Source organism: Rhinolophus ferrumequinum, chromosome 13 (assembly GCF_004115265.2).
Source record: "Rhinolophus ferrumequinum isolate MPI-CBG mRhiFer1 chromosome 13, mRhiFer1_v1.p, whole genome shotgun sequence".
Classification (NCBI taxonomy): Eukaryota; Metazoa; Chordata; class Mammalia; order Chiroptera; family Rhinolophidae; genus Rhinolophus; species Rhinolophus ferrumequinum.
In genome coordinates, this window is record NC_046296.1 from 8,700,742 (window position 1) to 8,728,604 (window position 27,863).

At 43.2% G+C, this 27,863-nt stretch overlaps 1 protein-coding gene across 1 annotated transcript; it reads right to left on the minus strand.

Moving 5' to 3' along the window:
• Positions 1-63: 63 nt before the first annotated feature.
• Positions 64-27,803, minus strand: USP39 (ubiquitin specific peptidase 39). The gene is made up of 13 exons (XM_033124488.1): positions 27,442-27,803; positions 25,136-25,205; positions 24,114-24,208; positions 22,874-23,010; positions 21,582-21,734; positions 19,511-19,736; positions 18,226-18,303; positions 16,660-16,727; positions 15,988-16,176; positions 8,967-9,109; positions 4,957-5,092; positions 1,442-1,528; positions 64-573 (listed from the first exon to the last, which is right to left on the minus strand). The coding sequence occupies exons 1-13, from the start codon at positions 27,707-27,709 to the stop codon at positions 526-528; spliced, it is 1,698 nt and encodes a 565-aa protein (XP_032980379.1). The 5' UTR covers positions 27,710-27,803; the 3' UTR covers positions 64-525.
• Positions 27,804-27,863: the final 60 nt, after the last annotated feature.

The following is a 27,863-nucleotide window of genomic DNA, read 5'->3' on the forward strand; positions in this document are numbered from 1 at the left end:
AAAACAAACAAAAAAAATCCTTCCCTTAGGCTACTAAGGGAAGGATATGAAACAAGAAGCTGATTTAAAAACAGGAAAATATTTAATTCATTCCAAAACAGTCAGGAAATGAAGAGAACCACCGGAAGACTATCTACCCATGATCGAAGAAGGATGTTACTGCCTTCATGTTCTTATTCCGGGAATCCTGAGGCTTTGATGCTTAGAAGAAATTGTCTTGTCCTTCAGATACTCCCAGCTACTCAGAAATAAATTACAAACATCTGTAAAAGAGTTCTGGCCTGCTGAAGCTAGAGGGGAGCTAGATGGGAAGGAAAAGGAACATCAATCCACAAGAAACTGATCTAAGAACAGCTTGGTGACAGCACCGAGCCATCCCAGGTGGGTGGGCCCGCTGGTGCTCTGGTGTGAATCGAAACCCACAAAAACCGGGCTGACCCAGGGAACTGCCAGTCAGCCCATATTCAGTATTCTCATTTACGTCTGCAGCCAAAGCCCCTGAAAGCAAAGCCGTAGACACCTCCTTCAAGCCCCCTGCTGGTTGGTTTCATCATTATCTCGCCTCTTCCAAATCTGTAAGAAATGAACAGATATTTAGGAGCTGGCATTCAATCTATGAATATTTCTCAAATACCTGTTCTACCCTAGACAATGGACAGCCTGGAGCTCCACTTGCAAAGTCTCCTGAAACTAACTCAAATCTTTCAGAAAATTCCCTTTCGTTCAATTTTCACTTTTTCACCCATCCCCCTCTTGCTTTCTAACTTCCTATTCCGAACTCCCTTTCTAAAAAAGAACTCATAGGGTGGCCGGTTAGCTCAGAGGTTAGAGCATAGTGCTGATAACACCAAGGTTGCCGGTTCAATCCCCACATGGGCCACTGTGAGCTGCGCCCTTCTTGAAAAAAAAGAACTCATAGTCAGGCCTATAATCTTAGACAAAGTTGCTAAGAGTTATTTCTAGAATGAAAACAGTCTCCCCTCTTTTTTATAAAGCTGTAGCTTTTTCTTAGTCTCAGTCTTCCTTCTTCGCCAGGTACTAGGGCAGTAGTTATAAAGAGAAGACAGAGATACTCTGCTCCACCAGCTCTCAATCCAGCAGAGAACTGCAGAAAGTTTCAGAGCAGACTCCTAGCTGGTGTCCTGATGACTCCAGGCTCTTCTTCCTTGAAACCAGGTCACAGACCTCTGCAAATCTAACCTGGCCATACACATAACCTCCTTGCTCCGTGCCCATAAACCTTCCATGCTTCCGTGCCCTTCTCTTCTCTGAAAACCACTCCTGGACTTTCAAGGCCATATAATCTCGCCCCTCAGTGCATCCCACAGGCCCTCAGCCCACCAAGGCTCTAACTCAGTCCCACTTCCTCCCTTCACGCACCTCATTCCTCACTGACCCCACCCCATCCGTTCAGCACTGACCAGGTCTGCGGCCAACGCACCTGGATGTAAGCCTCCGACAGTGTGATCATCTGAGGAAGGATGTCAGTCACCTGGAGGTCTTGTAACTCATACCATTTGCCCGTCCCCTGCAAAAAAGTATGAGGGCCAGGTTAGTCTGCTCCCTAAAACCAAAAGGGTACACAAGGGAGGGTCAGAAGTTAGAAAAATCAGAATAGCCACTAGTCTATCATCCAGCCAGAGTCTTAAGTAAGAGGGTGCATGACCTCTGCTGGGCATCACTCAATTTAAAGGGCTTTTGGGGTGCTGACCTTGGCAAACACAATTTCTGCTGAGGAATCTTTTAAGTATAATGGGGTCCAAACACTGTATACCTTTTAAGAAGAATTTAGGTGAACAATACAAGAGAAAAAATAAGAAGTCCTCTAATCCTCACCTAGGGTGTCTCCTTGCTGCTCAGAAATGACGACTGGGCACTCTCCCCTAGGAGGTGCCGTGTTAACTACTGGAAAATCCTCTTAGAAGTGGGCATTCCCACCCTCCACCCCAGGGAACTCGGCGACAGCCAGTCAAAGTGTCCTTGGGGGACACTGTCCATCGTACTCACTCCCTTTGGTGCACAAAACCAGTGCTGCAAATACAACAAAATCTACCTCTTCATGCTGCCACAAACAAGGGGAGATTTCTGGATTATGGCAGAGGCACTTCTGGAAGCTCACCTGCGTAATCTATCCAAACTTCTAAGAAATGCCAAAGACATACAAAATGTAACATTCCAGATACTCCAATAGTTCACAATACAGGAAACTGTTATAACAGACACTCAGGATTACATAATCAAGTCCCAATTCCCGGTATGAGGTCTGGTTACCAACAGGGTCAAACCAAGCATCTGGGTTCAAATCTCAATTCTACTGACTTCAGTAGATAAATTACTCAAACTCTGAGCCTAGGTTTCCTCATTTGTGAAACAATGTGTGGGGACAGAGCCAGGAGTCCAGTTTCCAGGCTCTTGGTCTCATGTGGAAAGGTGCTGGCTCAGGTAGTAAATGGCCATCAACTGTGATTGGATGGCCATCAGCTGTGGCTAGTTGGCCGTCAGCTGTAACCAGTGAGTCACTGGCCACTAATATAACTGCCGTGGCTACGCTAGCAGCAAATGGGGGCTAGCAAGAAGATGGTGGCTGAGCTAGCAAGAACGAATTGCAGTTAGCACGGCAGATTGCAGCTAGCAAGTGGGGTTGGTTGGCAGAGAAGCGGACAGCGTGTTGTGGATCGTGTGGTTCCTGCTTCCTGTGTCTCCAACCCAGCCGCCAACAAGACTATAGTGGTATGACTCCCCTATTTTTGGCTCCGTGGGTTTTCCTTTTTGGCCTCACCATATCCTGCATTCCTATGTGGGGAGCGGGACCAGAGACCCCGCAGGCCGCCCCGCATGACACATGGCACAGCGAGCAGGGTACGATGCCGGCCAAAGCTCTCCCAAGGGCGGTGGAGCAGTTTATACATATGAACACTCAGTCTCAGGAAGACCAGGAGGAGCAGCTGCTGGAGAGCTGGACCCCTGTGGAAGGGCGGGAAGACATGGACGGTTCCCCAACCAGCATAGGCCGGAGAAAGCGAAGGTCGTTGCGGCCCTGTAGGCTGGGAAGTGCTTGCTGAGGTCCTCAACCCCAGGTTGGGGAGGACTTGGAGCCCTCGCCCTGTGGAGAGGGCACACATTGTGAGGCTGACGCACAGCCCTGAAAAATGACTGTGGACTATGGGGAATGGGCTCCATCCCTAATTTAATGGACCGCTTGACTGTCTGTTTGGTAACATACCACCATGTAGTGGAACTGGCGGATGTTTGCTTTTGTGTCCCAACTGGCCGCCGTTGAGAATATGTGAGAACCCTGGCTGTGCCCAGTAAGAGAGGTTGTACCCAGAAAGACTGGTGGTACCGAGAAACCCTGGCTGTGCCCAGGAAATCTGGCTGTGCCCAGAGAGAGTCACAGTGCCCCTGAGAGGCCCTGGCTGTGTCCAGGGAGACTGGTGGTACCTTAAGAAGCCCAGGAAGTCTGGCTGTGCCCAGAAGGACTGGTGCTGCCCTGAGAAACCCTGGCTGTATCCAGGAAATAGCATTCACCTCCAGGCTCCTCGCACAGGGCCCCTCGCGGAAGACACTTGTCGCGTAGATTGTGAGGCAAGACCCTGTAGGGGTGGAGTGTGGGGACAGAGCCAGGAGCGCAGTTTCCAGGCTCTCGGCCTCACATGGAAAGGTGCTGGCTCAGGTAGTAAATGGCCGTCAGCTGTGACTGGATGGCCATCAGCCGTGGCTAGTTGGCTATCAGCTGTAACGAGTGAGCCATTGGCCACTAATATAACTGTCAAGTCTACGCTAGCAGAAAATTGATGGCTAGCAAGAAGATGGTGGCTGAGCTAGCAAGCGCGGATTGCAGAGAGGCGGATTGCAGCTAGCAGGTGAGGTTGGTTGGCAGAGAAGCGGACGGCGAGTTGCGGATCGTGTGGCTCCTGCTTCCTGTGTCTCCAACCCAGCCGCCAGCGAAAATATAGTGGTATGACTCCCCTATCTGTGGCTCCGTGGGTGTTCTTTTTTGGCCTCACCATGTCCTGCATTCTTATGTGGGGAGCAGGACAGGAGACCCCGCATGACACGCTGCACGACACAATGGTAGTAACACCCAGCTTGGAGGTGTGTTTTAAGGATATAAGTAAGATGAACATACATGCAACACTTGGTGCACTTTCCAGTGCACAGGACAGTGCTTGGTAAACAGAAGCTAGTTACTGTTAAACCCACAGTCCCAGAAGACTAAGCAAATTAGGACAATCTGTGCTAATAATGTGATACTAAATATATCTTAAGTACGTGTTTCATCCATTTTTCAGCTGAAGAAAAATTCACAACGTTTTTCAGCTGTAAGGGAGCCTCCAGGGAACCAAGACTTCGTAGTAAACTTTAACTTCCTATCAGAGGGCCTTGTGGACATGCAGCTCCTGGTTCAGTAGGTTTGGGTGGGGCCTGAGGTTCTGCATTCCTAATGATGTTCTCATGATGTCCATGCCACTGGTCCAAGGATCCCACTTTGTTGGTGAGGCTGCGTCTAGGGCAGTGGTTCCCAAACCCGGCTGCACAGTGGAACCTCCTGGGGAACTTGAAAACTTCATGATGCTTGGTTCCCACCTCCACATAATCTAACGCAGTCTCTTAACCCTGACTGACATTTGAAGCCAAAGAATTCTCTGTTGTGGGGGCTGCCTGTGCACTGTAGGATATTTCAGAGCACCCCTGCCCTCCACCACAGCTGAAAACCAACAGGCACAAATTACATGGTTCTAATGTAATTGGCCTGGGCTGGCGCCCCGGTATCAGAATTTTAAAATCTCCCCAGGTGAGTCTAACATGCAGCCAAAATTAGACCCACTGCCTTAAACTGCCCACTGACAGCTCTACTACTTGCAGAATCCCAAAGTCCAGGGGAAGCAAGAGCAAACTGAAGGGAACTGCCGTCTGAAGTGCCCCTCGGTGCCACGAGAAGCCAGCAGCACTCACGTGATGAAGCACATGGATCCGGTAGGAGCCCTCGGAGGGCTTGCCATCGTGTACAATGTTGGCAATCAGGTCATACGTGGTGTTCTTGTGCACTGCTTGTACTTCCTCGGACAAGTACTCTCTCAGATCCACGTTTCTGGTAAGAATGAAAGTAAAGCCAGAAGATCAGACACAGGCCACCGGGTTACGAAGACTGTCCTTCACAAATGGATCACAAAGCTGTTGAACCCCATTTTAGGACACTGGATCTAGGTAAGCTTGCAGATCCAAGGAAGCCCAGGTTCGTGGAAATTCACCTAATTTGCCATAAAAATGCGTCAAACTAGAAAGACTGGCTCTAGGGAAAGGCACATTTTAAAAGCATGTCTCACAGACAAAATGCAGGGCCTGGAGTCATTCGGACTTGCACTAGAATCAGGGCTCTGCCACCTCCGAGCTGTTTGTGAGTTTAAGCAGATGCATAACCTAAGGCTCCTCCACACTCTGAGAATGAGAGTCGCCATCGCTGAAATGATGGGGATGAAGTGAGACAGCAGGTGTAACCACCTCACCCTCTGCCGCGGTGCTCAGGCGACACTGGATCTCTGGCCTCAGGCTCTGGAAGGCCTGACCACACGATTATGTGGTTGCCACTGTATATACGTAATCACGGTAACAACAATACAGCAAACCAGGCAGATAGTCCCGATTAATTTTTTTCTTTGAATTTCTGGGACCTTGCTTCTTTATCTGATTGTCTTTCTCTTAGCCAAGCGGAATAGTTACAAGTAACAGACAGCAACACAAGGCAACCGAAGCACAAAAGGGGAATGTACTCGAGGTTTACAGACCAGGGAATGCAGCTAGAACCAGGCACAGGAGAAGACGCAGGATCTAAGAGAGCTACTTGCCCTCTCTCCTGCTTTTGATATCAGCTTTATTCTTCTTCCTCCTTTTGCCGCCTGGCTTTCTCTTCTTTATGTGACCTACTTGGTTGCCAAAAGGTTCCTTCCACTAGGATTTGGAAACATCAAATTTACTTCTAATACCTGAACATTCACTTTCAAATATAGAAAAGCATTCTTGTCATACCTGGAATAAAATCTCTTTTTGTGTTTTACTTACTGAACTCTATCCACCAGCTGAAGTATAAATGTACACTGTTATTGCAAAGGAAAGTGTTATAATAAATGCTCACTGTGTAGACTGTACAAAGACAGTTATTAAGAACTTTCAAATAGTTAAATAGGGAAACAGACTGACAGTTAATGTGAATATTAAGAGAATAAGTTAACGGGGCGGCCAGATGGCTCAGTTGGTTAAAGCATGAGCTCTGAAAAACAGGGTTACTGGTTCGATTCCCACATGGACCAGTGAGCTGCGCCCTCCACAACTAGATTTAAGACAAGCTGCCGCTGAGCTTCCGGAGGGACGACCAGATGGCCCAGTTGGTCAGAGCGCGAGCTCTCAACAAGGTTGCCGATTCAATTCCCGCATGGGTTGGTGGGCTGCACCCCCTGCAACTAAAGATTGAAAACGGCAACTGGACTTGGAATTGAGCTGCGCCCTCCACTACTAGATTGAAGGACAACGACTTGGAGCTGATGGGCCCTGGAGAAACACACTATTCACCAATATTCCCCAATTTAAAAAAAAAAAAAAATTTTTTTTTTGATTAAGAAAAAAAAGAGAATACGTTAACTACATAATTTCAGGGAAAATATATCTTTTTGTAGCCTATAAATACTTATAAAAATGTAAATAATACAAGGTAGAATAAGAGAGATGGTATCATATTTCCAATCTCTGTACAGCTGTCTGTTGGTGACAGCTATTTATTTCTACAGACTGATAGTGTCCCATACAGACTGCAGTACATTTTCATTGCTAAAGACAGTTTCAATATGAGTTTGAAGAAATCCATGCCAACTCCAGATAGCCAACCTGCCCGCCGCTGCTAAGAGCTGACTTTCCATGTGCTCGTCTCCTCTGCCTTAACAACAGCTGTCGGACTTGTCTGAACGAGCCCTGGACAAATCTTCAGGAGTATTTATTTATACTCAAGGTTTTATGATCGAACCAGAACTGTTTAATTGGCAGAAGGGAATGAATACATGTCGCCTCATTTTGTTCTAGAAAACAGCCAAAGGAGCAAATCACAGTCATCTTCCAATCAGAACAGTCCAATTTAGAGCATGCCTAATTAGCTGGACGTAAAACTTTAAATCTTTGCTCCAAAAACCCTATCTCCAAATAAGCAGAGGGCACCTAATTACTGCAAGTGTGATAGGTCTCTGGTAAAAAAAAGATGTATTATGAATGAAACACAGGAGAAGAATCATGTATGAAAAGGATCTTGTTCAAGAAGTGGGGACTTTGCAAGTCTAAAACCAAATTACTCTAAAAGTAATTACAGTACACAAAGTAATTAAAGTGCAGATTTCCAGAATCAGTCACACAATTTGACGTTCTCTACAGGGCTGACTAGTCAAGAAGTACAGCTGACCCTTGAACAATGTGGAAGTGAGGCCTGCTGATCCCCTGCACAGTCGAAAATCCACGTATATCTTTTGACTCCCCAGAAAATTAACTACACTTGTCCTTTGGTAACTACAAGGGACTAGTTCCAGGACCTCCCACAGATACCGAAATCCAGGATGCTCAAGTTCCTTATATAAAACGGTGTAGAACAATGCATACAAACAAGATGCTAGAGAAGAATAGGAAGAAAAGTATGGGGAAAGAGAAAAAGAAATTTTCCTATATTTCTAATTACAAAGGTTTTCTATGCTTATCCTCAACTGTTCTCAGATTCTTGGTAATTATGGAACCAGAAATAATAAATGTTATACCTGGAAGTACCTTTAGTTCAAGCCTCTCGTTTTATCCATGAGAGACTTGCATATCCAGAAAATATGCAAATGACCTGCCCAAGGTCACACAGCTAGGACAGCCCAGAACTCATACCTCTTTAATTTTAGATACTAACCTCTTACATACTACACAGAATTAAGAACTGGAACTATTTCCAAAGAATATAATTGGCAGTCATGGTGTAGTTTGGGCAACTGGGTAATGGAGGGGGGATGAAAGGATAAAGAAAAGAGAAGGAGATGAGTATCTGTCCATCACAGCTCCCACAATACTTTGTGAAGGTTAAAAAAACACTACTGAACCAAACATCATGTTAATCCTATCATATATCCATCCAAAGCCTTCTCAATAAGAAACTCTCAGGTTTCCACTCTTACCTTAACTAAAGGCCAGCACACAGAGACCCACATTTCTTCCTGCCAGCCATGCCACCAGGTTTCTCCACATTCTCAGAGATACCTTCTTCCGTGTGTGAAAAACCACATCTCTTAGAACTGAAAGCCAACTGCCTACCCTGACAAGTTCTTGCAGGAGCTTTCTGAGTTAGAAGGCAACAAAGTAAAAGCAACTGGCACACCACCTCCTCCCAATTTTCTATTAAAATACTCATAAATGTTCATAAAAAGACAACTGCATGGTAAATTAAAAATAAGACCATACATCAACATTTGTAACTTCCTCATCAATAGGGAGAAATTGGACACATTCCAGACTTTACCCTCTGGAGAGAAAAATAAGATGGAAGGATCCCACGACGAGAAAACAAACCTGGAGTCATCGCCACTGTCCATGGCTAACTAGTGTGTGAGAAGATACAACGACCAACAAATACTTGGACAGATTCTAACTGCTCAGGATTACCTCCAAGGCCAGGCAGAATCCTACCTGTTCTACCCTACTTTTATTAACTGGTTTTCCTACACTGAAGACTACAATTCCCAGCAAGCAACTGGAGGGAAAGTAAAAGGAAGATAGCCTCCAGGTAAACATCTATCTTTGAGGCTCCTAACCTATTTGTAGCCTTCCAATAAAAAACCTTACTTAACTTATGTAGTGTAGGTAGTCTAGGTAACAGTCCAAAAATTCATAGTGGTACAAAAATATGAAAAGAAATTCAGGCTCACTCCCCATAAGAAGTGAAGCAGGGTAATACTCACGTAATAGGGAAGTTGACAATAGTTGGATTCTTCTCCACAAAGAAATTGTTCTTAGTGAATCTCTTAATACAAAAGATCAGATATGGCGGCAGCTTGGTAAGCTGGAAGCGCTTCAAAAAGTTCTCCTTGTAAGTCTTATATTCCTAAAGACGGAAAGAAAATTATCAAATTAGTGCTGAAGTGTTAGAGCAAGGGCATGAGTTTCGTTTTGTTGTGGTTTGGTTTTTTTAATGTAATTTTGCCTTACTGAGAATTCACAAGACACCTGATCCCAGAAGAGCACTTTGGCTAAGGCTGACTCAAATACCTCAAATGTGGGCTGTTTCAGCCAGCACATGATCATAGTGCTGAACTCTAACCACAGTAATGTTGCTGTCTGTTTCTACAAGGAAAACAAAAATGTCAAGCGAAGAAGATTTGTTACAAGTTGCAGAATTAAAACCATGCAAGTCTCTCTTAATTCAAAATAAGGAAGAACTTCCTGACCATTAGATGCATGGAACAGGTACTGTTGAATCTGTAAGGCACCCTCATCATTGAGGGTATTCCAGCAGAGGTGTCAACACACAGTCCATGTTCCTTCCTCCCCAACGGTCCCCAAGACTCATGGGTCAAGTGCAATCTGTCAGGTAACATTTACTGAGGCCTCACTCAGCATGTTTGAGGAGATGGAAGGGTGGAGGACCCAGGACATCTTCTCCAGCCCAAGAGGCTTAAAAACTAGTGCACATAAACGTATTTTTCCTTAACACGACACAATTCTGTACAGGAAAATCTAAGAGATAGCAGTGAAAACCTAATCAGAACAGTGAGGAAATACCAATAAGAACATCCCTCCCTGGAGTGGATGAGTTTGAAGGTAACAATAGATCCCTCCAGGGACTCCCAAGCTTCCCAAGAAAATATTTTAATTTAAAATTAGGATGCAACAAAAATAATTTAGGATATACATACTCCAAAACCACCTGGATGACCTTCTAAAATATTAAATAAGTTTCACTTCCAGCATTATAGCATGAGTAGCTCCAAAGAGCTCCGCACCAACAAAAGTGGTGAAAATTATTTTTAAAAAACCACAACCATTGCCACCATTTAAATTCTCTGCAAATTGGTCCTAAGGACATAAAGCAAATGAAGAAAGATTTACTAAAGAAAACGTTTTTCTTTAATGTTTTTTTCTAAAATGTTACTAAAAAAAACCTAATTCAGTAAGAAAAATAAGTCTGTGGTGTTTGAACCAAGATCTGTCCCTTCCTCTCCCTCCTAACTCAGTGAGACAGAAACTCCTCTCCAGACAGACAGCACAGGGCTCTCTTCCCTGGCTCGCAGAGAATTATCTTCCCAGGAGAGGCAAGATGTCAGCATTACTCATTCTGCCTCCAGCTGACGCTAAGTTCCAGTGTTTGCCCAAAGAATGGGAGGTCCAAGATGCAGTGGCACAGGAGGATGCTGAACAAGCTCTCTCCCATGAGCAAACTCAAAGTCCACGTATACAGAGAACAATTCCTCCAGCAAGACACATGAGGGCGGAATGAATAGCTTCCAAACAACAAACAAGAGAAAGAGACCTAACAGGAAGGCTGGGAAACCATGGGAGCCCTTCAGGAGCTGCGGGAACTCTCCAGGCTAGAAGAGCTGGTGAGCATTGCTTCCGTCCCCCTACTCTTCGATACGGCGGATGAGAGTTCTATCGGGGTGCTTACGCCTACCTGCAAGATCATGCAGTGTGTTCCCAGCTATACTGCCCGGAGCCTTTTGCCTCCAAACAGAGGGAACAAGCAGGAACACCAGGGCCTCACGCACCTGGCCTCCGTTCTGGGAGCTGCTCCAGCCCAGCAGGCTAGTGCCCCAGTCACTATAAGCACCTGCCCGATTCCAACCAGCTTCCCAAAACTATCTGGCACATAACGCCGACACGGAGGTCGCTTCTTCACAAGACCATTTTCTGTACAACAAACGAGAGACTGTACACAGAAGCTTGGGGAGCTGCAGGAGCTCTCCGGGGACTGTAGAATTTCTCCAGGGTCAGAGGTGTGTGAACTCCATTGTTTACATCCCCTCCACCACCACAGGGTGGGCAGGAGCTCTATCCAGATGCTCTGGCCTACCTGTAAGGTCACCACAGTGCATTCCTGGACACATCGCCTGAGCCCACATCGATCCCCCGAACAAAGGGAGCAAACAGGATCAACAGGGCATCACCACACACACCGGCCTCCCCACCCAGAACCACCCCAGCTCGGCAGGCCAGTGCCCTGAACCCCTTAGGCACCCACTGGACTCCCACCAGCCTGCCAAAACCACCGAGCACACACAGCCTCCACAGAGACCACTTCTACTAAGGCCACTATTTCAAGACTAGAAAAGGTAAGTATTTTTGCCTAATTCATATTAACAAACATAGAAAGTCAAACAAAATGAAAAGAAGAATATCTCTCAAATGAAGGAACAAGAAAAATCTCCAGAAAAAAACCCAAAAGAAACGAAGACAAGTAATTTGCCTGATAAAGAATTCAAAGAAACGGTCATAAGGATGCTCACCAAAGTTGAGGGTAGAATAGAGGACTTTAGGGAGAACGTAAAGAATCAGAACGTATAACAAAGAACCAAGCAGACCTGAAGAACACAATAACTGAAATGGACCAAAAAAAAAAAAAAAAAATCAAGTACTCAAACATTCACATTATAGGGATCCCAGAAAATTTTATTTAAAGAAATAATGGCTAACCTGGGAAAGAAAACAGACATCCAGGTCCAGGGAGTACAGAGTTCCAAACAAGATGAGCACAAAGAGACCCACACCAATACATATTGTATTAAAATGGCAGAAGTTAAAGACACAATCTTGAAGGAAGCAAAGGAAAAACAGCAAATTATATACAAAGGAAATCCAAAAAGGCTATCAGCTGATTTCTCAGCAGCAACTTTTCAGGACAGAAGGGAGTGGCAGGACATCTTTAAAGTGTTGAAATGAAAGAAACCTACAACCCAGAAAAATTTACGCAGCAAAGTTATCATTCAGAATTAAAAGAGAGATAAAGAGTTTCCCAAACAAGCAAAAACTACAGAAATTCATCACCATTAAACCAGCTTTACAAAAAAATTGTTAAAGGATCTCCTTTAAGGGGAAAAAAAAAAAAAAGGCTATAACCAGAAATAAGAAAATATGAAAAAGGAAAAAAAATCCCACAGGTAAAGCCAAAAATTTAATAAATACAATGAATCAGACATGTAAAAAGCTACTACGAAAGTCAAAAGAAAAAAATATCAAACTCAAACTACAATAAGTCGTTAGGAAATACACAATACAAACAGATCTAAAACATGACATCAATCACAAAGCATGGAACAGGGAATAAAAATGTAGCCCTTATATAGTATATTTGAATTTAAATAACTATCAGCTTAAAATATATCTCTATAGATAGAGACTCATAATAACCACAAGAGATCAAGAGAAGAAAGGAACAGAGGGGAACTATAAGAACAAACAGTTAACAAAACGGCAGTAAGTACATACTTATCAATAATTTCTTCAAATGTAAATGGATTAAATGCTCTAATAAAAAAACACAGGGTGGCCAAATGGATTAAAACACATGACTCATCTATATACTGCTTACAAGAGACTCACTTCAAATCGAAAGACAAGAGATTGAAAGTACAGTGAAGACCAAATGACATGCTACTAAACAAACAAAGGCTCAAAGTGGGTATAGTAGGAATACATCTCAACATAATAAATGACATATGACAAACTCACAGCTAACGTCATACTCAACGGTGAAAAGCTAAAAGCTTTTCTCTAAGATCGGGAACAAGACAAGGATGCCCACTTTCACCACTTCTATTCAACATACTATTGGAAGTCCTAGCCACAGCAATCAGACAAGAAAAAAGAAATAAAAGGCATCCAAATCAGAAGGGAAACAGTAAAACCCTTTTTATTTGAAGATGACATGATACTATACATAGAAAACACTAAAGACTCCATCAAAAAACTATTAGAACTAATAAATGAATTCAGTAAAGTTGCAGGACAATCTTAAAGGAAGCAAAAGGAAAACAACAAATTATATACAAAGGAAACCCAATAAGGCTATCAGCTGATTTTTCAGCAGCAACTTTACAGGACAGAAGGAAGTGGCAGGACAATCAATATACAAAAATCTGTTGCATTTCTATCTACCAATAACAATCAGAAGGAAAAATTAAGAAAATAATCCCATTTACAACTGCATCAAAAAGCGTAACTATCTAGGAACAAATTTAACCAAAAAAGTGAAATACTTGTACTCTAAAAACTGTAAGACACTGAAGAAAGAAACCGAAGAAAATACAAATAAATGGAGGGATATAACTTGGCTCATGGACTGGAAAGGTTAATATTGTTAAATGTTCTTATTACCTAGAGCAATATACAGATTCAATGCAATTCCCTATTAAAATATCAATGACATTATTCTCAGAATTAGAACAACTAATCCTAAAATTTATACAGAACTACAAAAGATCCCAAACAGCCAAAGAAATTTTGAGAAAGAACAAAGTGGGAGGTATCACACTCCCTGAAAACAAACTACACCATAAAGCCATAATGATCAAAACAAGATGGTACTGGCATAAAAACAGGTATCTAGATCAATGGAATAGAATAGAGAGCCCAGAAATAAATCCTCGCTTCTATGATCAATTAATCGATGACAAAGGAGGCAAGGATATACAATGGAGTAAGGAGAGTCTCTTCAATAATTGGTGTTGGGAAAACTGCAAAGACACAGGCAAAAAAATGAAATTGGGCAACTTTCTTACACTATATACAAAAATAAACTCAAAATGGATTAAACATTTAAATGTAAGACCTGAAACCATAAAACTCCTAGAAGAAAACAAAGGCAATATATTCTTTGAACATCGCTCTTAGCAATAACTTTTTGGATATCCCCTCAAGCAAGGGAAACAAACAAAAAAAACAACAAATGGGATTATATCAAACTAAAAAGGTTTTCATAGCAAAGGAAACCATCAACAAAACAAAAAGACACACTACTGAATAGGAGAATATATTTGCCAATGACACATCTGATAAGGGGTTAATATCCAAAATTTATTTTTAAAACATACAACACCAAAAAAAAAAAAAAAAAAAAATCCAATTAAAAAATGGACAGAGGACCTGAACACATTTCTCCAAAGAGGACATACAAATAGCCAATAGACATGAAAAGATGCTCAACATCACTCATCATTAGAGAAATGCAAATAAGAACCACAATGAGATACTACCTCGCTCCTGTCAGTATGGCCATCATTAATACTAAGTCAACAAACAACAAGTGTTGGCGAGGATGTGGAGAAAAGGGAACCCTCGTGCACTGCTGGTGGGACTACAAATTGGTGCAGCCACTATGGAAAACAGTATGGAGGGTCCTCAAAAAATTAAAAATAGAACTACCTTATGACCCAGCAATTCCACTCCTGGGTATTTATTCTAAGAAATCCAAAACACTAATTTGAAAATTTATCTGCACACACTGCAGCGCTATTCACAATAGCGAAGATATGGAAATAACTGAAATGCCCATCGATAGACAATTGGATGAAGAAATTGTGGTACATTTACACAATGGAGTATTACTCTGCCATAAAAAAAGAACAAAATCTTACCATTTGCAACAACATGGATAGACCGAGAGGGTATTATGCTAAGTGAAATAAGTCAGACTGAGAAAGACAAATACCGTATGATCTCACTTATATGTGGAATATAAAGAACAAAATAAATGAACAAACAAAACAGAAACAGACTCACAGATACAGAGAACAAACTGATGGTTGCTAGATAGGAAGGGGTTGGGAGATGTGTGAGAAAAATGAAGGGATTAGGAAGTACAAATAAGTAGTCACAAAATAGTCATGGGGATGTGAAATACAGCATGGGGAATACAGTCAGTAATGTTGTAAAGACTATGTAGGCTATCAGATGAGTACTGGACTTATCGGGGGAATCACGTCATAAATTATATAAATGCCTCATCACTGTGCTGTACACCTGAAACTAATAAAAAATAATATTGAATTTCAACATATATATAGGTACATATATACAGTCACAGAATGTAAAGTACAGCATAGGGAATATAGTCAATTGTATTGTAATACTGTGTTTCCCTGAAAATAAAACCGGGTCTTATACTAATTTTTGCTCCAAAAGATGCATTAGGGCTTATGTTCAGGAGATGTCATGCTGAAAAATCATGCTGGGGCTTATTTTCCGGTTAGGTCTTATTTTCAGGAAAACACAGTAGCTATATATAGCATCAGATGGGTAGTAGACTTGTGGTTATCACTTTATGAGGGGTGTAAATGTCTAATCATTATGTTGTTTAGTACACATGAAACTATTAATACACACACACACAGACACACACACACACACACATATACATATATAAAGCCAAAAGAAAAAGAAAAAGAGCAGAAAGGGTCTGGAATGAAGCATTGAGTTTGAAAAAAAAAAAATTTCTCCCAGCAAAGAACCAAAAAGGATTAAATCTGTCTGGGATGAAGAAGGGAATTAAACCAGGAAACAGTTAACTCAGCAGATAAAAAGAAGCTTTTAACTTGATATACTAAGAATAAAGTATTTCATTTTATTTATATTTCACTTCTGGTTTTTTTCTTCCACTTTAATAATGATGTTATGTATGTTTTTAAATATTGGAGTTTTTCCTACTTTTGTGAGTTTCTACTGTTCTAAATACCTCTCCTTCCTCCATACGAACGACAGGCAGAAGGTTTAAAGGCATATATGAGAAGTACAAGAGAAGGCACTGTAATTCAAGTTCAGAGTCGGGGACCATCAGCTAGAAACAGCATGGAGTCTGGGAGGCTCGCTAAAGATAATACACTTCATAATTAATGCATTACGTAGCTGTGGCGATTTCCAAGCATAAAAAGAAAATGACAAAGTCAAGGGACAGAAAGGGGTATTAACAGGGCAGGTGTGCGAACGGGCTACCTTCTCAGTGATGCCGTTGAACTTGGCCAGGATGTTGAAGAGCGGCACCTGGGGGATGATGAGCTGTTCCTTCTCATCCTTGTAGAGCGGGGCCGTAGGGAGGTCCAGCGTCAGGTACATAAAGGTGGACTCCACCATTGTTTCCTGGTACTCGTCATTATGGAGCAGCTGCTCTTTTTCCTCCGCTGGCTACAAGTGAGTGAAAACAAAAAGGAGGAAGGAGTGTGAGCAGCAGGAGATCACCAGACAGAAACCCTGCTTTTGTACATTTACAGGCTCTTCTTTTCATATTGAAGTGAAGTCAGCAGACTGGGCAGTTTGACGTGCAGTAGCACCACCTGGTTAGATTAATGCAAGAACCAATGGGCTTCCATCTTCAGAGACATTTTACTTATATACCAGACTATTTTAAAAGCTTTTAGATGATCTAGAAGGCTTACCTGTGTTTCTGAAAAAACACGCCAGCACCACCTAGTGGCCAGACCGCTTAAACCAGCAGACCCTACCCACTAACTCCCCAGCTTACCCACGCTGACCACCTAAGAACCTGAGGGAACTACCTCTTGGCAGGTGTCTGGTAGAACCTCTTCCTGGGTCTCTAAGAATCCTTGTCAACCCTACAGCCCCTCAGGCAATTTAAATCAGTCTGAGACTCAGGTTCAACACACTCACCAGATCAGGATGCGGAAGCTTTTTAGTGAAGATCCTCATGGAGCCCTGGAAAACGTCAGTCACAATGGCTGCGCAAAACAGAAGTCAAAATGCAAATTCTGTCAGGTCGGAAAGCATTTCCAAAATCTAGTCCTGACTTCTAAATTTCGGAACTAAACCAGCATCTTCCAGCCTAAGACCCAAAGCTGTCACTAAACAAAGTCCTTGTGTAATGTATACCACCTTGGGAGCTTTATAATTATTTGTGTAAGTAATTTTATGTTTGTCTTCTCCAGAAAATGCCCTCTGGCGCTCTAGCATAGGGCCTGACCGTAAGAGAAAAATTAAATGCATTTGAAATGAGTGAATGACTTACAGAGCCTGGAGATTTATGAATCACAAGCAAAACAAGATACAGCTGACCCTGGAAGAACATGGATTTGAACTGCGGGAGTCCACTTATACACAGATGTTTTTCAATAAACATGTACAGTACTGTAAATGTATTTTCTCTTCCTTGTGATTTTAATAACATTTTTTTTCTAGCTTACTTTGTTGTAAGAATACAGAATATAATACATATAACATACAAAATACGTGTTAATCAACTTTTGTTATTGGTAAGGCTTCCAGTCAACAGTAGGCAATTAGTAGTTCACTTCTGGGGGAGTCAAAAGTTATACGCAGATTTTCAACTGCACAGGGGGTTGGGACCCCTAACCCCCGTGTTGTTCAAGAGTCAAGTGCACATCCAAGGAACTTCCCATGACCACATGCTGCCTGCAAGGGAGACCATGTCCACCATGCACTGGGCAGAAAGGAAAAATGACAGGGATGGTGTACAACAGAACCAAACAACTGAGGCAGAATGTGCAACAGGGTTCTAGAATCCTCACAGGACACAAGTCCAAGAACTCAGAGGACACGCACGGGCTGAAGACACTTGGTAGAGGTACAGGCCCAGCTAGTAGAAGAAGCGCCAGGCCACAATCCCACATCAAGAAACACCACCACCCCGAGAACACAGGAGAGGACAGGAAGAAAACGGCATCAGGTCTCCAAAATCATTCACCTCGCTCGGCAGTCTGAGCTGATGGCATTCATAAACAAAGTCTACCGCTAAGCCAGCATGGATGCTAAGGGACAAAGGGACGTAAAATCTGAGAGTCTGTATGAAGGCCGGCTCATTTCTCCAAACACAGGCTCAGGGCAAGGAACTAGCTTTTCAGTCTGCATGACCAGTCAACTTACAGGCCAGGCAAGCCAGCCACTGAGTCCTCCTATTACCTCCAGCACCGCCAGAAGACTAGCAGTCTGCAACACACTACCCAGCCCTTCAGTTTGAAACTGGGTCACAATTTCTAGAGCACAGTTATATCCAATGCACTTATTAAAAATGGCACTGGATAGAACCACATTCTAATAATGAAAAATGGAGAGAAACTTATTTAGAAACAAAATTTAGCCCATGTGTCCATAGATACCACCCTAACACAAAAAGACAAACAAATTAGAAAAGGATGGGACGTGCAGTGTTCTTAAAAGGAAACAAACAAAAACAGCTCCCTTCTACAAAATGACACTTACTCTTCTTTTTCTTCTTTGTGCCCCCCAAAGCTGAGTGCAGAGCATTCAGAAACCAGGACAAAAAGTCAACTCCATCCCCTGGAAAAGAAGGAAAGGAGGGACACGTCAGGGCCGGGAGACAGTATGATAACCCAAACCACACACTGGTTGGCCTGACTCTATGTTCCCGGTTTCCTCCTTCCTCTTGGGCCACACCACCCATCCCCTGGACGGCCTTCTCTATTTGGCCATTAAACGCTGGCACTCTTCAAAGTCAAGCTCTCTGATCCAAATAGGACCTTCGATTATCATCTCTATTCCAAATCTGTATCTCATCACCCACCAAAAGCCATTATAGAACTTTCCCTCTAAGTCACTCCTCAGCCAGAATGTTTCTAAACATAAATCTGATGCCCTATCTTTGCTTAAAAGCCTTCCCTAGCTCCCCATTGTTGTCAAGTTCCTTATAGTGTCATATACAAACCCACCAAGCTGGTCCCTCCCTCCAACCTCCACTCAGCTCTCGTCATTCTCCGCTGGAATCCAAGGGTCCAGCTAATTGCCATCATCTGTCTGGGCCAGACACCACCATGCGTCTGTCCAGTGTCCTCTCTACCTGCAGTGCCCCAACCTATCTCCTCCTCTATCTAAGACTCAGGTGTCTCTTCCTCCACTCTGACACCCGGCCCACTTCCCACATGTTCCACTGGGGTCCTTGCTCCACGCTCCTTCCCACACAGACTTAACACCCTGTAATCACCGTTTGACACAACTATCTTCTCCACTAGAAGGGGAACTCCTGGAAGAGAAAACCTGTGTTTCTTATCCCTGCAGCTCTAAAACCTACTAGCACCATGAATGAATGGGGAGTAGACTGACATGTATGCTAGAGGATACTACATGACATCCAGAGCCACGTGTCCACTTCATTCACATGGCAGTAACTACCTGGATTTAGAGGGATAAAAACAGTCAAAATGGCTCATCAGAATATTCTAGTCTGCAGCATGACAGAGTAGCAAAGGTGGCAGGTGCTTAATAAGGGTTGGTGTCTTTCCCAGCCTCCTGGTTTCCACCTGAGCCATAGAGGTTGGTTTACCCATAAGACAGATTTTCTAGCCACCTGAAACCTTCTGGGAATCTGAGCAGGGCAGACTGATGAAAAAAGAATGAGGAATCTAACCACGCTCTCCACTGGACACTCACTCTGGCTACTATAAGGTTCAATGCAAAGTGTAAGTAAATTTGTTCATCAAACTAGTTTTGTTGCCCTAAAGTCAAAAAACATGAATGACTTGCTCCTTACCTTGTTTGGTGATCTGAAAAGTCTTCTTGCTGCAAAGGACAACAGCCTGAAGCATCTCATGGGGAGAGACATGTGCCTTGAAATTTCGAGGGTTCCAGAGCTTTCTCATCAGCTCTCCAAAACGCTGGACCAACAAGAACATGATATCCCCCGGAGGACGCCTGATGTTTTTATAATTGTCTTCTTCCAGGAAGTAGTTCCGGAGAGGAGGAACATTAGACAGAGCCTAGAAATCAAACAGTCTGATTCATCCAAAGCCCCTTTGCAGGACCTCTGGGAGCCACATTCTTCCAACTAAAGTTCTAACAGAGCTGTGCCTGTGACAGCCTTTAAGAGTCAGAAGTAAACGCTCATTTTATTTAGAGTTCATGTTAATCAACATGCTTCGTACTGAGTTTCATACAAAGTCCAGTTCCGCAGACACTTCACTGACACGGATGAGGCAAAGAACTTTTTTGAAAAAGGTGTTCAAATCCCTATCCACTGACCAGCTTACTTAATCATTTCTTTGTTTACTCTAATTAAGCCTGTGACTATGTTTGGACTCATAAGGAATCGAAGGCTAGAAGCCCAAATGCTCTCCATCATCCATTTGGCTGAGGCAGAACTAACTATCTGGAGACCCCAGTTTCATCTCTCAACTGCACATTAAAATAATATAAAAATCATCTTAATAAAATTGTTTTCCCCAATGTGATATTGAGAGTGGTAATAAAACCACACAACTGTATGTAAAAATGAATGTACTCTGTGATGATGGAAAATGCTCAAAAGGTTTAGAACAAAAATAAATTCTAGCTCATTCAGCAAAAAGATACAGACCAGTCATGTTACTTCAGGCAGGAATACATACTCATTAATATGGGCTACAAAACGGGGGGGAGACCACCGAACAGACTCTAAATAAATGTAGTCTCCCCCCAGGTCCTTCTTGACAAGTTCCTGAGTCCCCACCAGCACTGGGCTTACTAGGAGCACAACTTTCTTCGGCAAAGTAATCCATTTAGAGAGGACACAGGTTCTGCTAGATACAATAAACCCAGGCATCTCTGGGGAAGACAACTGAGGATGCAGAGAGTACCCTCACCTTAGTGGTGATGAGGAAAGCCCCTACAAGCTTAGCGCAGCTAAAGAAACAAGGACTTCCCGCTTAGAGAGTAATTCCTCAAAAAAAGATAGCTGGTTCTCAAAAGTGAAAGAGTTTGGATAAAGTTTATCCTAATTCTCAGTTATCCATGCTCTGGCTTCAGCAACAATACAAATAATAATGGATGTCCTTGGAGAGAAATTATCCAGTCTCCAGATGGAGTACTTGGACCATTCAATCCTATTTTAGTGGAAACATCATCACAAAGGGTTTGTTCACCTACTTAGTTTTCTAAATAAAAAGAACTTCCTATACTGTTAACTCCCCCAGGACAGAATACTAAGGAAAGTGAATTAAGCTTTCACTTTATACTTTCTACATCTTCCCCCCCCACAATAAGTGTTGATGTTTATAATATTTTTAATTAAAAAAAAAATTTTTTTTTTCGGTGAAACAAGATTGTTAATTTTCTTACGCTTACCAACATTTTCTAATTTTTCTAAAATGTGCACATATTACTCATGTAATGTTTAAAATAACAAAATTTAATTGTAATTAGGACAACTTTGGCTTTCTGCCTTTCTCACTTAGGGGCTTAAGCACAGCGGCAGGACCGAGACATCGACAGCTGGCACAATGAATGTCTACACTATTAAAAAAAAAAAAAAAATGCATCACCTAGCATGTGTGTTTCCTATCAGGTACTGCCAGGCCACACGCAGATTCTACCCCTCACTCCCTGGCAGCTCCAGAGGCTGGAAAGGGGCTCAGCATTTGGCAGCAGCACCTTGAGCACACACAGGAATGTTCTGCTTGGTACAGAACAAATAAATACTCAGGTCGAGTCCTCAGTATGACCCGGGGTCTGGGGGCCATCGGACCGCACTCTACCGGAAGGCAGTCATTTCTTGGCTGACCTCCAATGTTCTTGGCTTGGCCCTTCCCCTCACTGTCCCATCTGGAGCCTACTTGAAGGACACCTACCTGAAGGACAGCGTTGGCATAGTCGTTGGCCTTTATGTTATTCAGGCCCACAATACCTGGCAGGTAAGTGGTGCCATCATATGCACGGGACAATTTGGCTTGCTTATCCAAGTTTGCAATCTGCTGCTTTGTGAAAGTGGGCTTCAACACATACTGCAAAGCAAAAGAAAATTCTAAGTTGTTTTAGGGCTATCTACAGAGTTCCCAAGATATATTTGGAACAGCACTTTCTGCCAAAAACAAAAACCACTTTGGTCCTGAAAGTCTCACCACACCCCCAAAGCACTCCCAACAACAGGTATAAAGGCAGGTAACGTGGAATGGGCCCTCCCACATTACTAACACAGAAGGCTTTCTCTGTGTTTAACCCAAAATCACTGAATCCCAGGCTTTTCCTCACATCTCAGGTCCAGCCAACCCCATGATAAACGACTGTCAGAAGCTGCGGGACACTGAAGCAGCAGGGGCCTGAGTGTCCGGTGGGACGTCACAGAGCCAGCACAGGGGCGTCGTGCAGGAAGGAGCAGGAGCTCCTCCACCAGGACTTAGACCTCACGACTCAGGGGGTCAGAGAGGCAGGAGCAGAACGTCCCCAGTCCTACAGCCACACAGGGTGCCACAGGCTGGACAGAGGTCACCACTAAGTCCCTTTGAAACCCTGAATTTATTTCTCCCTCTGTAAATATTGTCCACAATCACTTTAACTCCGTCTATTAACGTGGCTATAAGAGTTATAAAAGTAGCATTAAGTGGTATTTCAAACCCTCTGAACACCAAGCTTTCCTTGAGAACGGAGCATTCAGCACAATGAATACATAGCCACTTGCTGAAAACGAAACTAATAATCAAAAGTTCCAACGTTAATCAAAGCTCGAGAGGATCTTCCACTTAAGTGCAGTGAATGACCCCTGGCCCAGGTCACAAACCAGAGCCCAGACATGGAACACACTGGCCCTTCCGGCCACATCCTGTCAAAAGGAGCTGGGAGCTATCTTACACCAGGCCCGATTCACATCCCTACTCCAAGTTGGAAGGATAATTTATTTCACGAAAATGCTTCCACCCCAGTTAGTAAGTAGCCATATTTTTTCAGTCCTAACCTTCCACATTAAGAGCAAAAATGATGGCTAGGTTGCAGACCACAGGCCATAATTATGAATCCTGACCTCCTTACTCAGTTTCCCTGGTTCCTTCCAAAGGGAAAGAAGTCTCTCCAAGACCCAAGGGCTAAGATTTTCCCAGGGGTGGCTCTCAGGAGCACTGGTTCCAAACCGGGCCTGTGGGACACGCACCGTGATGTCCTCCAGCGAGGAATCGATGATCTCATAGTTGTCTGGAAGACAGTAAAACTTCAGCGTGTGGAGATTTAGGAAGACGTGGTGGCTAAATTGGACGCTGTGGATGTAGGCGTGAGACTTCAAACCTCGGCCTGTGGGGAAGGATGAAAGGCTGCAGAGAAGGGCAGATTCCAGCAAGGAACAGATAGGGTCCGATGTTCCTTTCATTATTTTGTACTGGAACGCGTCAATATCACCAAAAACAAAGTACGATGCCATCCATGAAATGAGTCTCCCCCATAAATTGTCTCATCACTAAAGTTACCAAGAAAGAACAGCACAATAGTTAACTTTATTCCCTGGATGGCATGAGACACTCATTGGGAAAACTAATTTCATACGTATGAATATGATATACGTGTGTGTGTACATGTATATGTACATACATGCAAGCTAATTTTATATATTATCAGAAGTTAGGAATTTGTGTTAAATATAAAACATGCATATACATACAGATATGCACATACACACATATATATACCCTGCGATAGTCCATCATCACTCAGTCCTGGATTTTCCAATTGTCCACATTCAAGACAATCCTGCACCTAATGTACCTTTGATCGCTGTTGCCACTCCTTTCTAGAATACCTCCCTTAACCCATTCAAAACCTATAGGTCCTGCCAGTTCAAGTCCCACCTCCATTTCCTCAACACGAACTCAACACAAACACGCCAGCTACCTATGATCTTTGTGTATTTCATCTTCTATTGTCCTTATTTATACTCAGTGCCAAACAGCCTAGCAGTGATCTGTATGGTCTCATCTTGTTTGATGATTGTATTATGTGTTAACCTTGACTACTTCTAAGAGCAAGGAATGTAGTTTACATTTCTTTTGAATCTTCTGTTATACTATACATAGCAACTGTTTGATCTGAATGAATTGAAATAATACATTTCCAGAAAAGAACAGAATGAAAAAGTCCTCAGAGTAAAAGGAGTCTCAGAAAAAGACATTAAGTACAGAAAACCACAGAGATTCAATAACCCCGTCTTTGAGATGTCCTACATTGTCTTTCACAGGACTAGTTCTTTCTCCACTTCATTCAGGTTCTGACCAGAGAATCTCCTATTGATTTTCTAAGAGCATTCCAATTTCCTGGGAATAAAGGGATTATTAGACATGACTCCTGACAGCAGCTTACTTTCTTTAAAACGTAGCAAGTTTATCATACAAACATTTATTTACCCTGAAAGTACTTGCCACACACCAGACAGGCATATGCATTGATATGCGAGAGGGAGATGGAACACAGTTTCTCAAAGTCAAAGTCCAGCACGCTCCTAGAGAACCAAAACAAAAGAAAAGCAATGAATAGGGATGGATGGCTAGGAGAGCACCTGAGTGAAGCAGCGCTGGCTCCGTGTTCCACGATGTCACACGGCATTAGGACAGGAATGCCGAGTGACTCAATAACCACATGTAAACCATGGCAACATTAACTACCCCTCACCACGGCACCTCCACCACCAGGCCCAAAGCAGTGTCAAGCAAGGTATCTCCCTCCACCAGACACATGATGCCAATGACCCTCTTTCTTTTTAGTATTTACAACCAACTGAGAACATTCCATTGCAGTCACTTTCTCTGTAGGAAAAGTCACAGTAGCACTAAAGTAACAGGAACCCAACAGCATTCCAAATTAAGAGACTATAGGTGGAAGGACATAAAAAAATGAAAAATTCTTTTATAAAGGAACCACTAGCCACACACAATTATTGGCGCTTAAATTTAAAATAATTAAAATTAAATAAAATTTAAAATTCAGTCCCTCAAGCCACATTTCAAGTGCTCAACAGCACAAGTGGCTTGTGCCTCAGGGTGTAAACTGAAAAGCATCCTGAGATGCCATAAGGGATCAGAAAAAAGGGTATCAGGATGAGGTAACTAACTGCTTCAGGACATATTTTTGTCTCTTTTTTTCTCTAGTAAATCCCAGGCATCTAGAGTTGAGCCTAGCACATAGTGGGTGCTCAATGAATATTTAAAGTTGCTATCATCATTGACACTACGTATCCTGATATTTCATCACACGGATTCAAAATGAGCTACAAGCTCTTTATGCATGTGCCCACCCTAAAACAGCATGCCCTCTGACACTTTAAATTGAAGAGCAAAGATTAACAGTAAGATTAACAGGAACTTCCCAAGAGCTTCCTGCCTAGATTCCGCTGTTCTGCTGCTGCCCTCGGCATCCCTGTCCTACTGACCTGTTAATGGTATCCAGGTATGGGCAGTGGCGGCTCCTCCGGTCCTGGGAATCCACCCGGCCATTCTTTGCTGCAAGGAAAGTCATCACAGGTTGTGAAAATGGGAAACCCGTACTCAGGGGCAACTACGAGTACAAAGAAACAGGCAAAACTAATCAAGGGGAGCTCCTATACAGGTAGCCTGGCAACACCCAAAAAAAACCCACTAATGGAACAAGCCACAGAGAGAATATATTAGAAACACATATAACCCCAACAAATTATTTGTTTGCAAATTACATGGAGAAATGTACTGAAGCAATTAAAAAAAAAGCCAGACAACACAATAAAATGAGGAACACAGCCCACAAACATATTACAAGATGCTCAACCTCATCAATAATCAAGAAAATGCAAATCTTGCACAATGATGTGTGTCACACCTATCAGGGGGGAAAAATGCAATCAGAAAATTCCAAATGCTGGCGAATATGTGGAGCAATGAGAATGCTTGCGCACTGCTGGTGGGAGCGAGAACTGTTACAGCCTCTTGGAAAATAATACAGCAAGATCAAACCTGAAAATATGCAGACCCTTTGACCTGGCAATCTCTCTATCTATATACCCTAGAGAAATTTTTCCACACATGCACCAGGAGTACTTTACTAAAAAATATTTACAGCATCAATACTTGAAAGAGCCCCAAGTGGAAACAACCCAAATGTCCCCCACAAATAAAATGGAAAAATATATTTTGGTGTATCATTAATGGAACACTATGTAGCCATCTATCTGGATGTACCTCAAAAATATGGCCAGCAAAAACAAAAAAAAAGGTAAATCAGAAAACTACACAGTATGATTCCACTTATACCAAATACAAAATGAAATTATAAACAACAAAAACAGAAGTGATTAGAAAAAAATTCAGGATAGTGATTACCTAAGCAAGGAAGGAAAGCATATATCCAACTAAGGAGGAGCCTATGGGAACTTCCAAGGTTATGTACCACTTCTTAAGCTGACAGTGTTAGGAAACAATTCTCCAGGGGTCTCTCGTGTTTCTGCACATACTGTGAACAGAGGCACTAACTCCATCCAGAGGATCTTATCAAGGATGTTTATATAGTGAACAACCTTGGAAGACAGAAATAGTTATCTCCCTACAGAGCAAAGGGGAGGCAAGCTCACAGCCTATTATAAAAGACTCGGGCTCTGGAAGCTCAGAATTCCTCTACTGTAGGGCCACCCACTGGGCCAAATGGGTTCCCTTCATATTGCATTGTGGGAACTGACTTGGGGAACTGACACCAATGCCACACTCTGGCTACTGTTAATGCTGTAACAATAAACCGTCTCAGGCCCAATAGTCCCATGTCTTCCTTCAGCATGAAAGGAAAGCAGCCTAACTTGGTAGCTTGCAAATAGGATGAAATCTCAGACCCTTCACAATTCTTCACACGCAGATTTAAGAATGTACATCCACACACTTCTTTACACTGTACTTCTGCATTACATTCAGTACATCTTGGTACCTGTGATCTAGTCCATGATAAAAATAAAATGAAAACTAAAAAGACAAGTCAGTAACAACTGGGATCCAAGTGTGTCCCAGAGAAAACAATCTCCATACCACAACTATGCAAAATATCTAAGAAACAATTTCTCTTCTAAAGAAAGGGAAATCTGAGGCTGACAGAGTATTTAAGCAAAGGAAATTAGAGAATACCTTGAAATTACTAACTAGATTATGCAAAGAATATTTGTCAAGCATTTATGAGCAAGGGACTACTCTGGATCCTGTGTGTGATGCAAAATGTCAAATACAGGACGCTGAGCTAAAAAAATGTAAGAGTTAATATGAGTATATTCATATACAGATACACAGTCCTGGAAACTGAGGAACGGGATTCAAACTGAGAGGCAGGATTACAAGCCTGATCTGGCTGCTAAGGTCTGGCTAACAGGGCAGTAGGGTGCAGGCGACCAGGGTTCAGGCTCTCAAATCTGAATAGTCTTTTAATTCCAGAAATTACAGCAAGACTCAATCCTCAGGTGTTTTATAAAAACTGAAGGACATAACACCTGTAAAATAATAAGCACAATGCCTGGCCCGCGTTAGGCACTCGATAAAGGAAAGCTGCTGTTGTCGTTAGAAATCTTGTAACTATAGTTATTATTAAGACTAGTAGCATCTTCATTAAGACGCCAATCGAGTCGGGTCTCGGACACTGGTAAAGTGTGGATTTCCAGACCCACCCCGGGAAGGTTGGAAAGAAAACAGAGAACGCGTGAGTAGAGCCCGCGCCCAGCCCGGCCCCGCGCACCTCGCACCTCCCGCTCAGGCTCGGAGTCTTCGTCCGCCTCGCGCTCCCGCTTCACCCGCACAGCCGGGATGACGGGCGCCGGGGCCTCGCGCGTGCTAGGCGGGTCGACCTCCCGCTTCACGCGCACCGGACTGCCCCGGGAGCTCGGCACCTCGGTCTCCCGCTCCCGATCTCGCTCCCGCTTGACGCGACTCGAGTTGACCCGTGACTCGGACTCGCGTTTCACACGGGTGGAACCACGAGAGTCCCTCTTGGACCGGCCAGACATCGCCACTACCGGCCCAGTCGCCCAGCGCAGGAGCTAGGCACGTTCGAAGGCGCCGCAAACAGCCAATCGAGAGCGCCGCTGTTACCGAGCCCAAGGCTCTCTACGAGTCGCCGAAGGGGACAAATTATACCGGAGGAAACTGGGAAGTACCGGT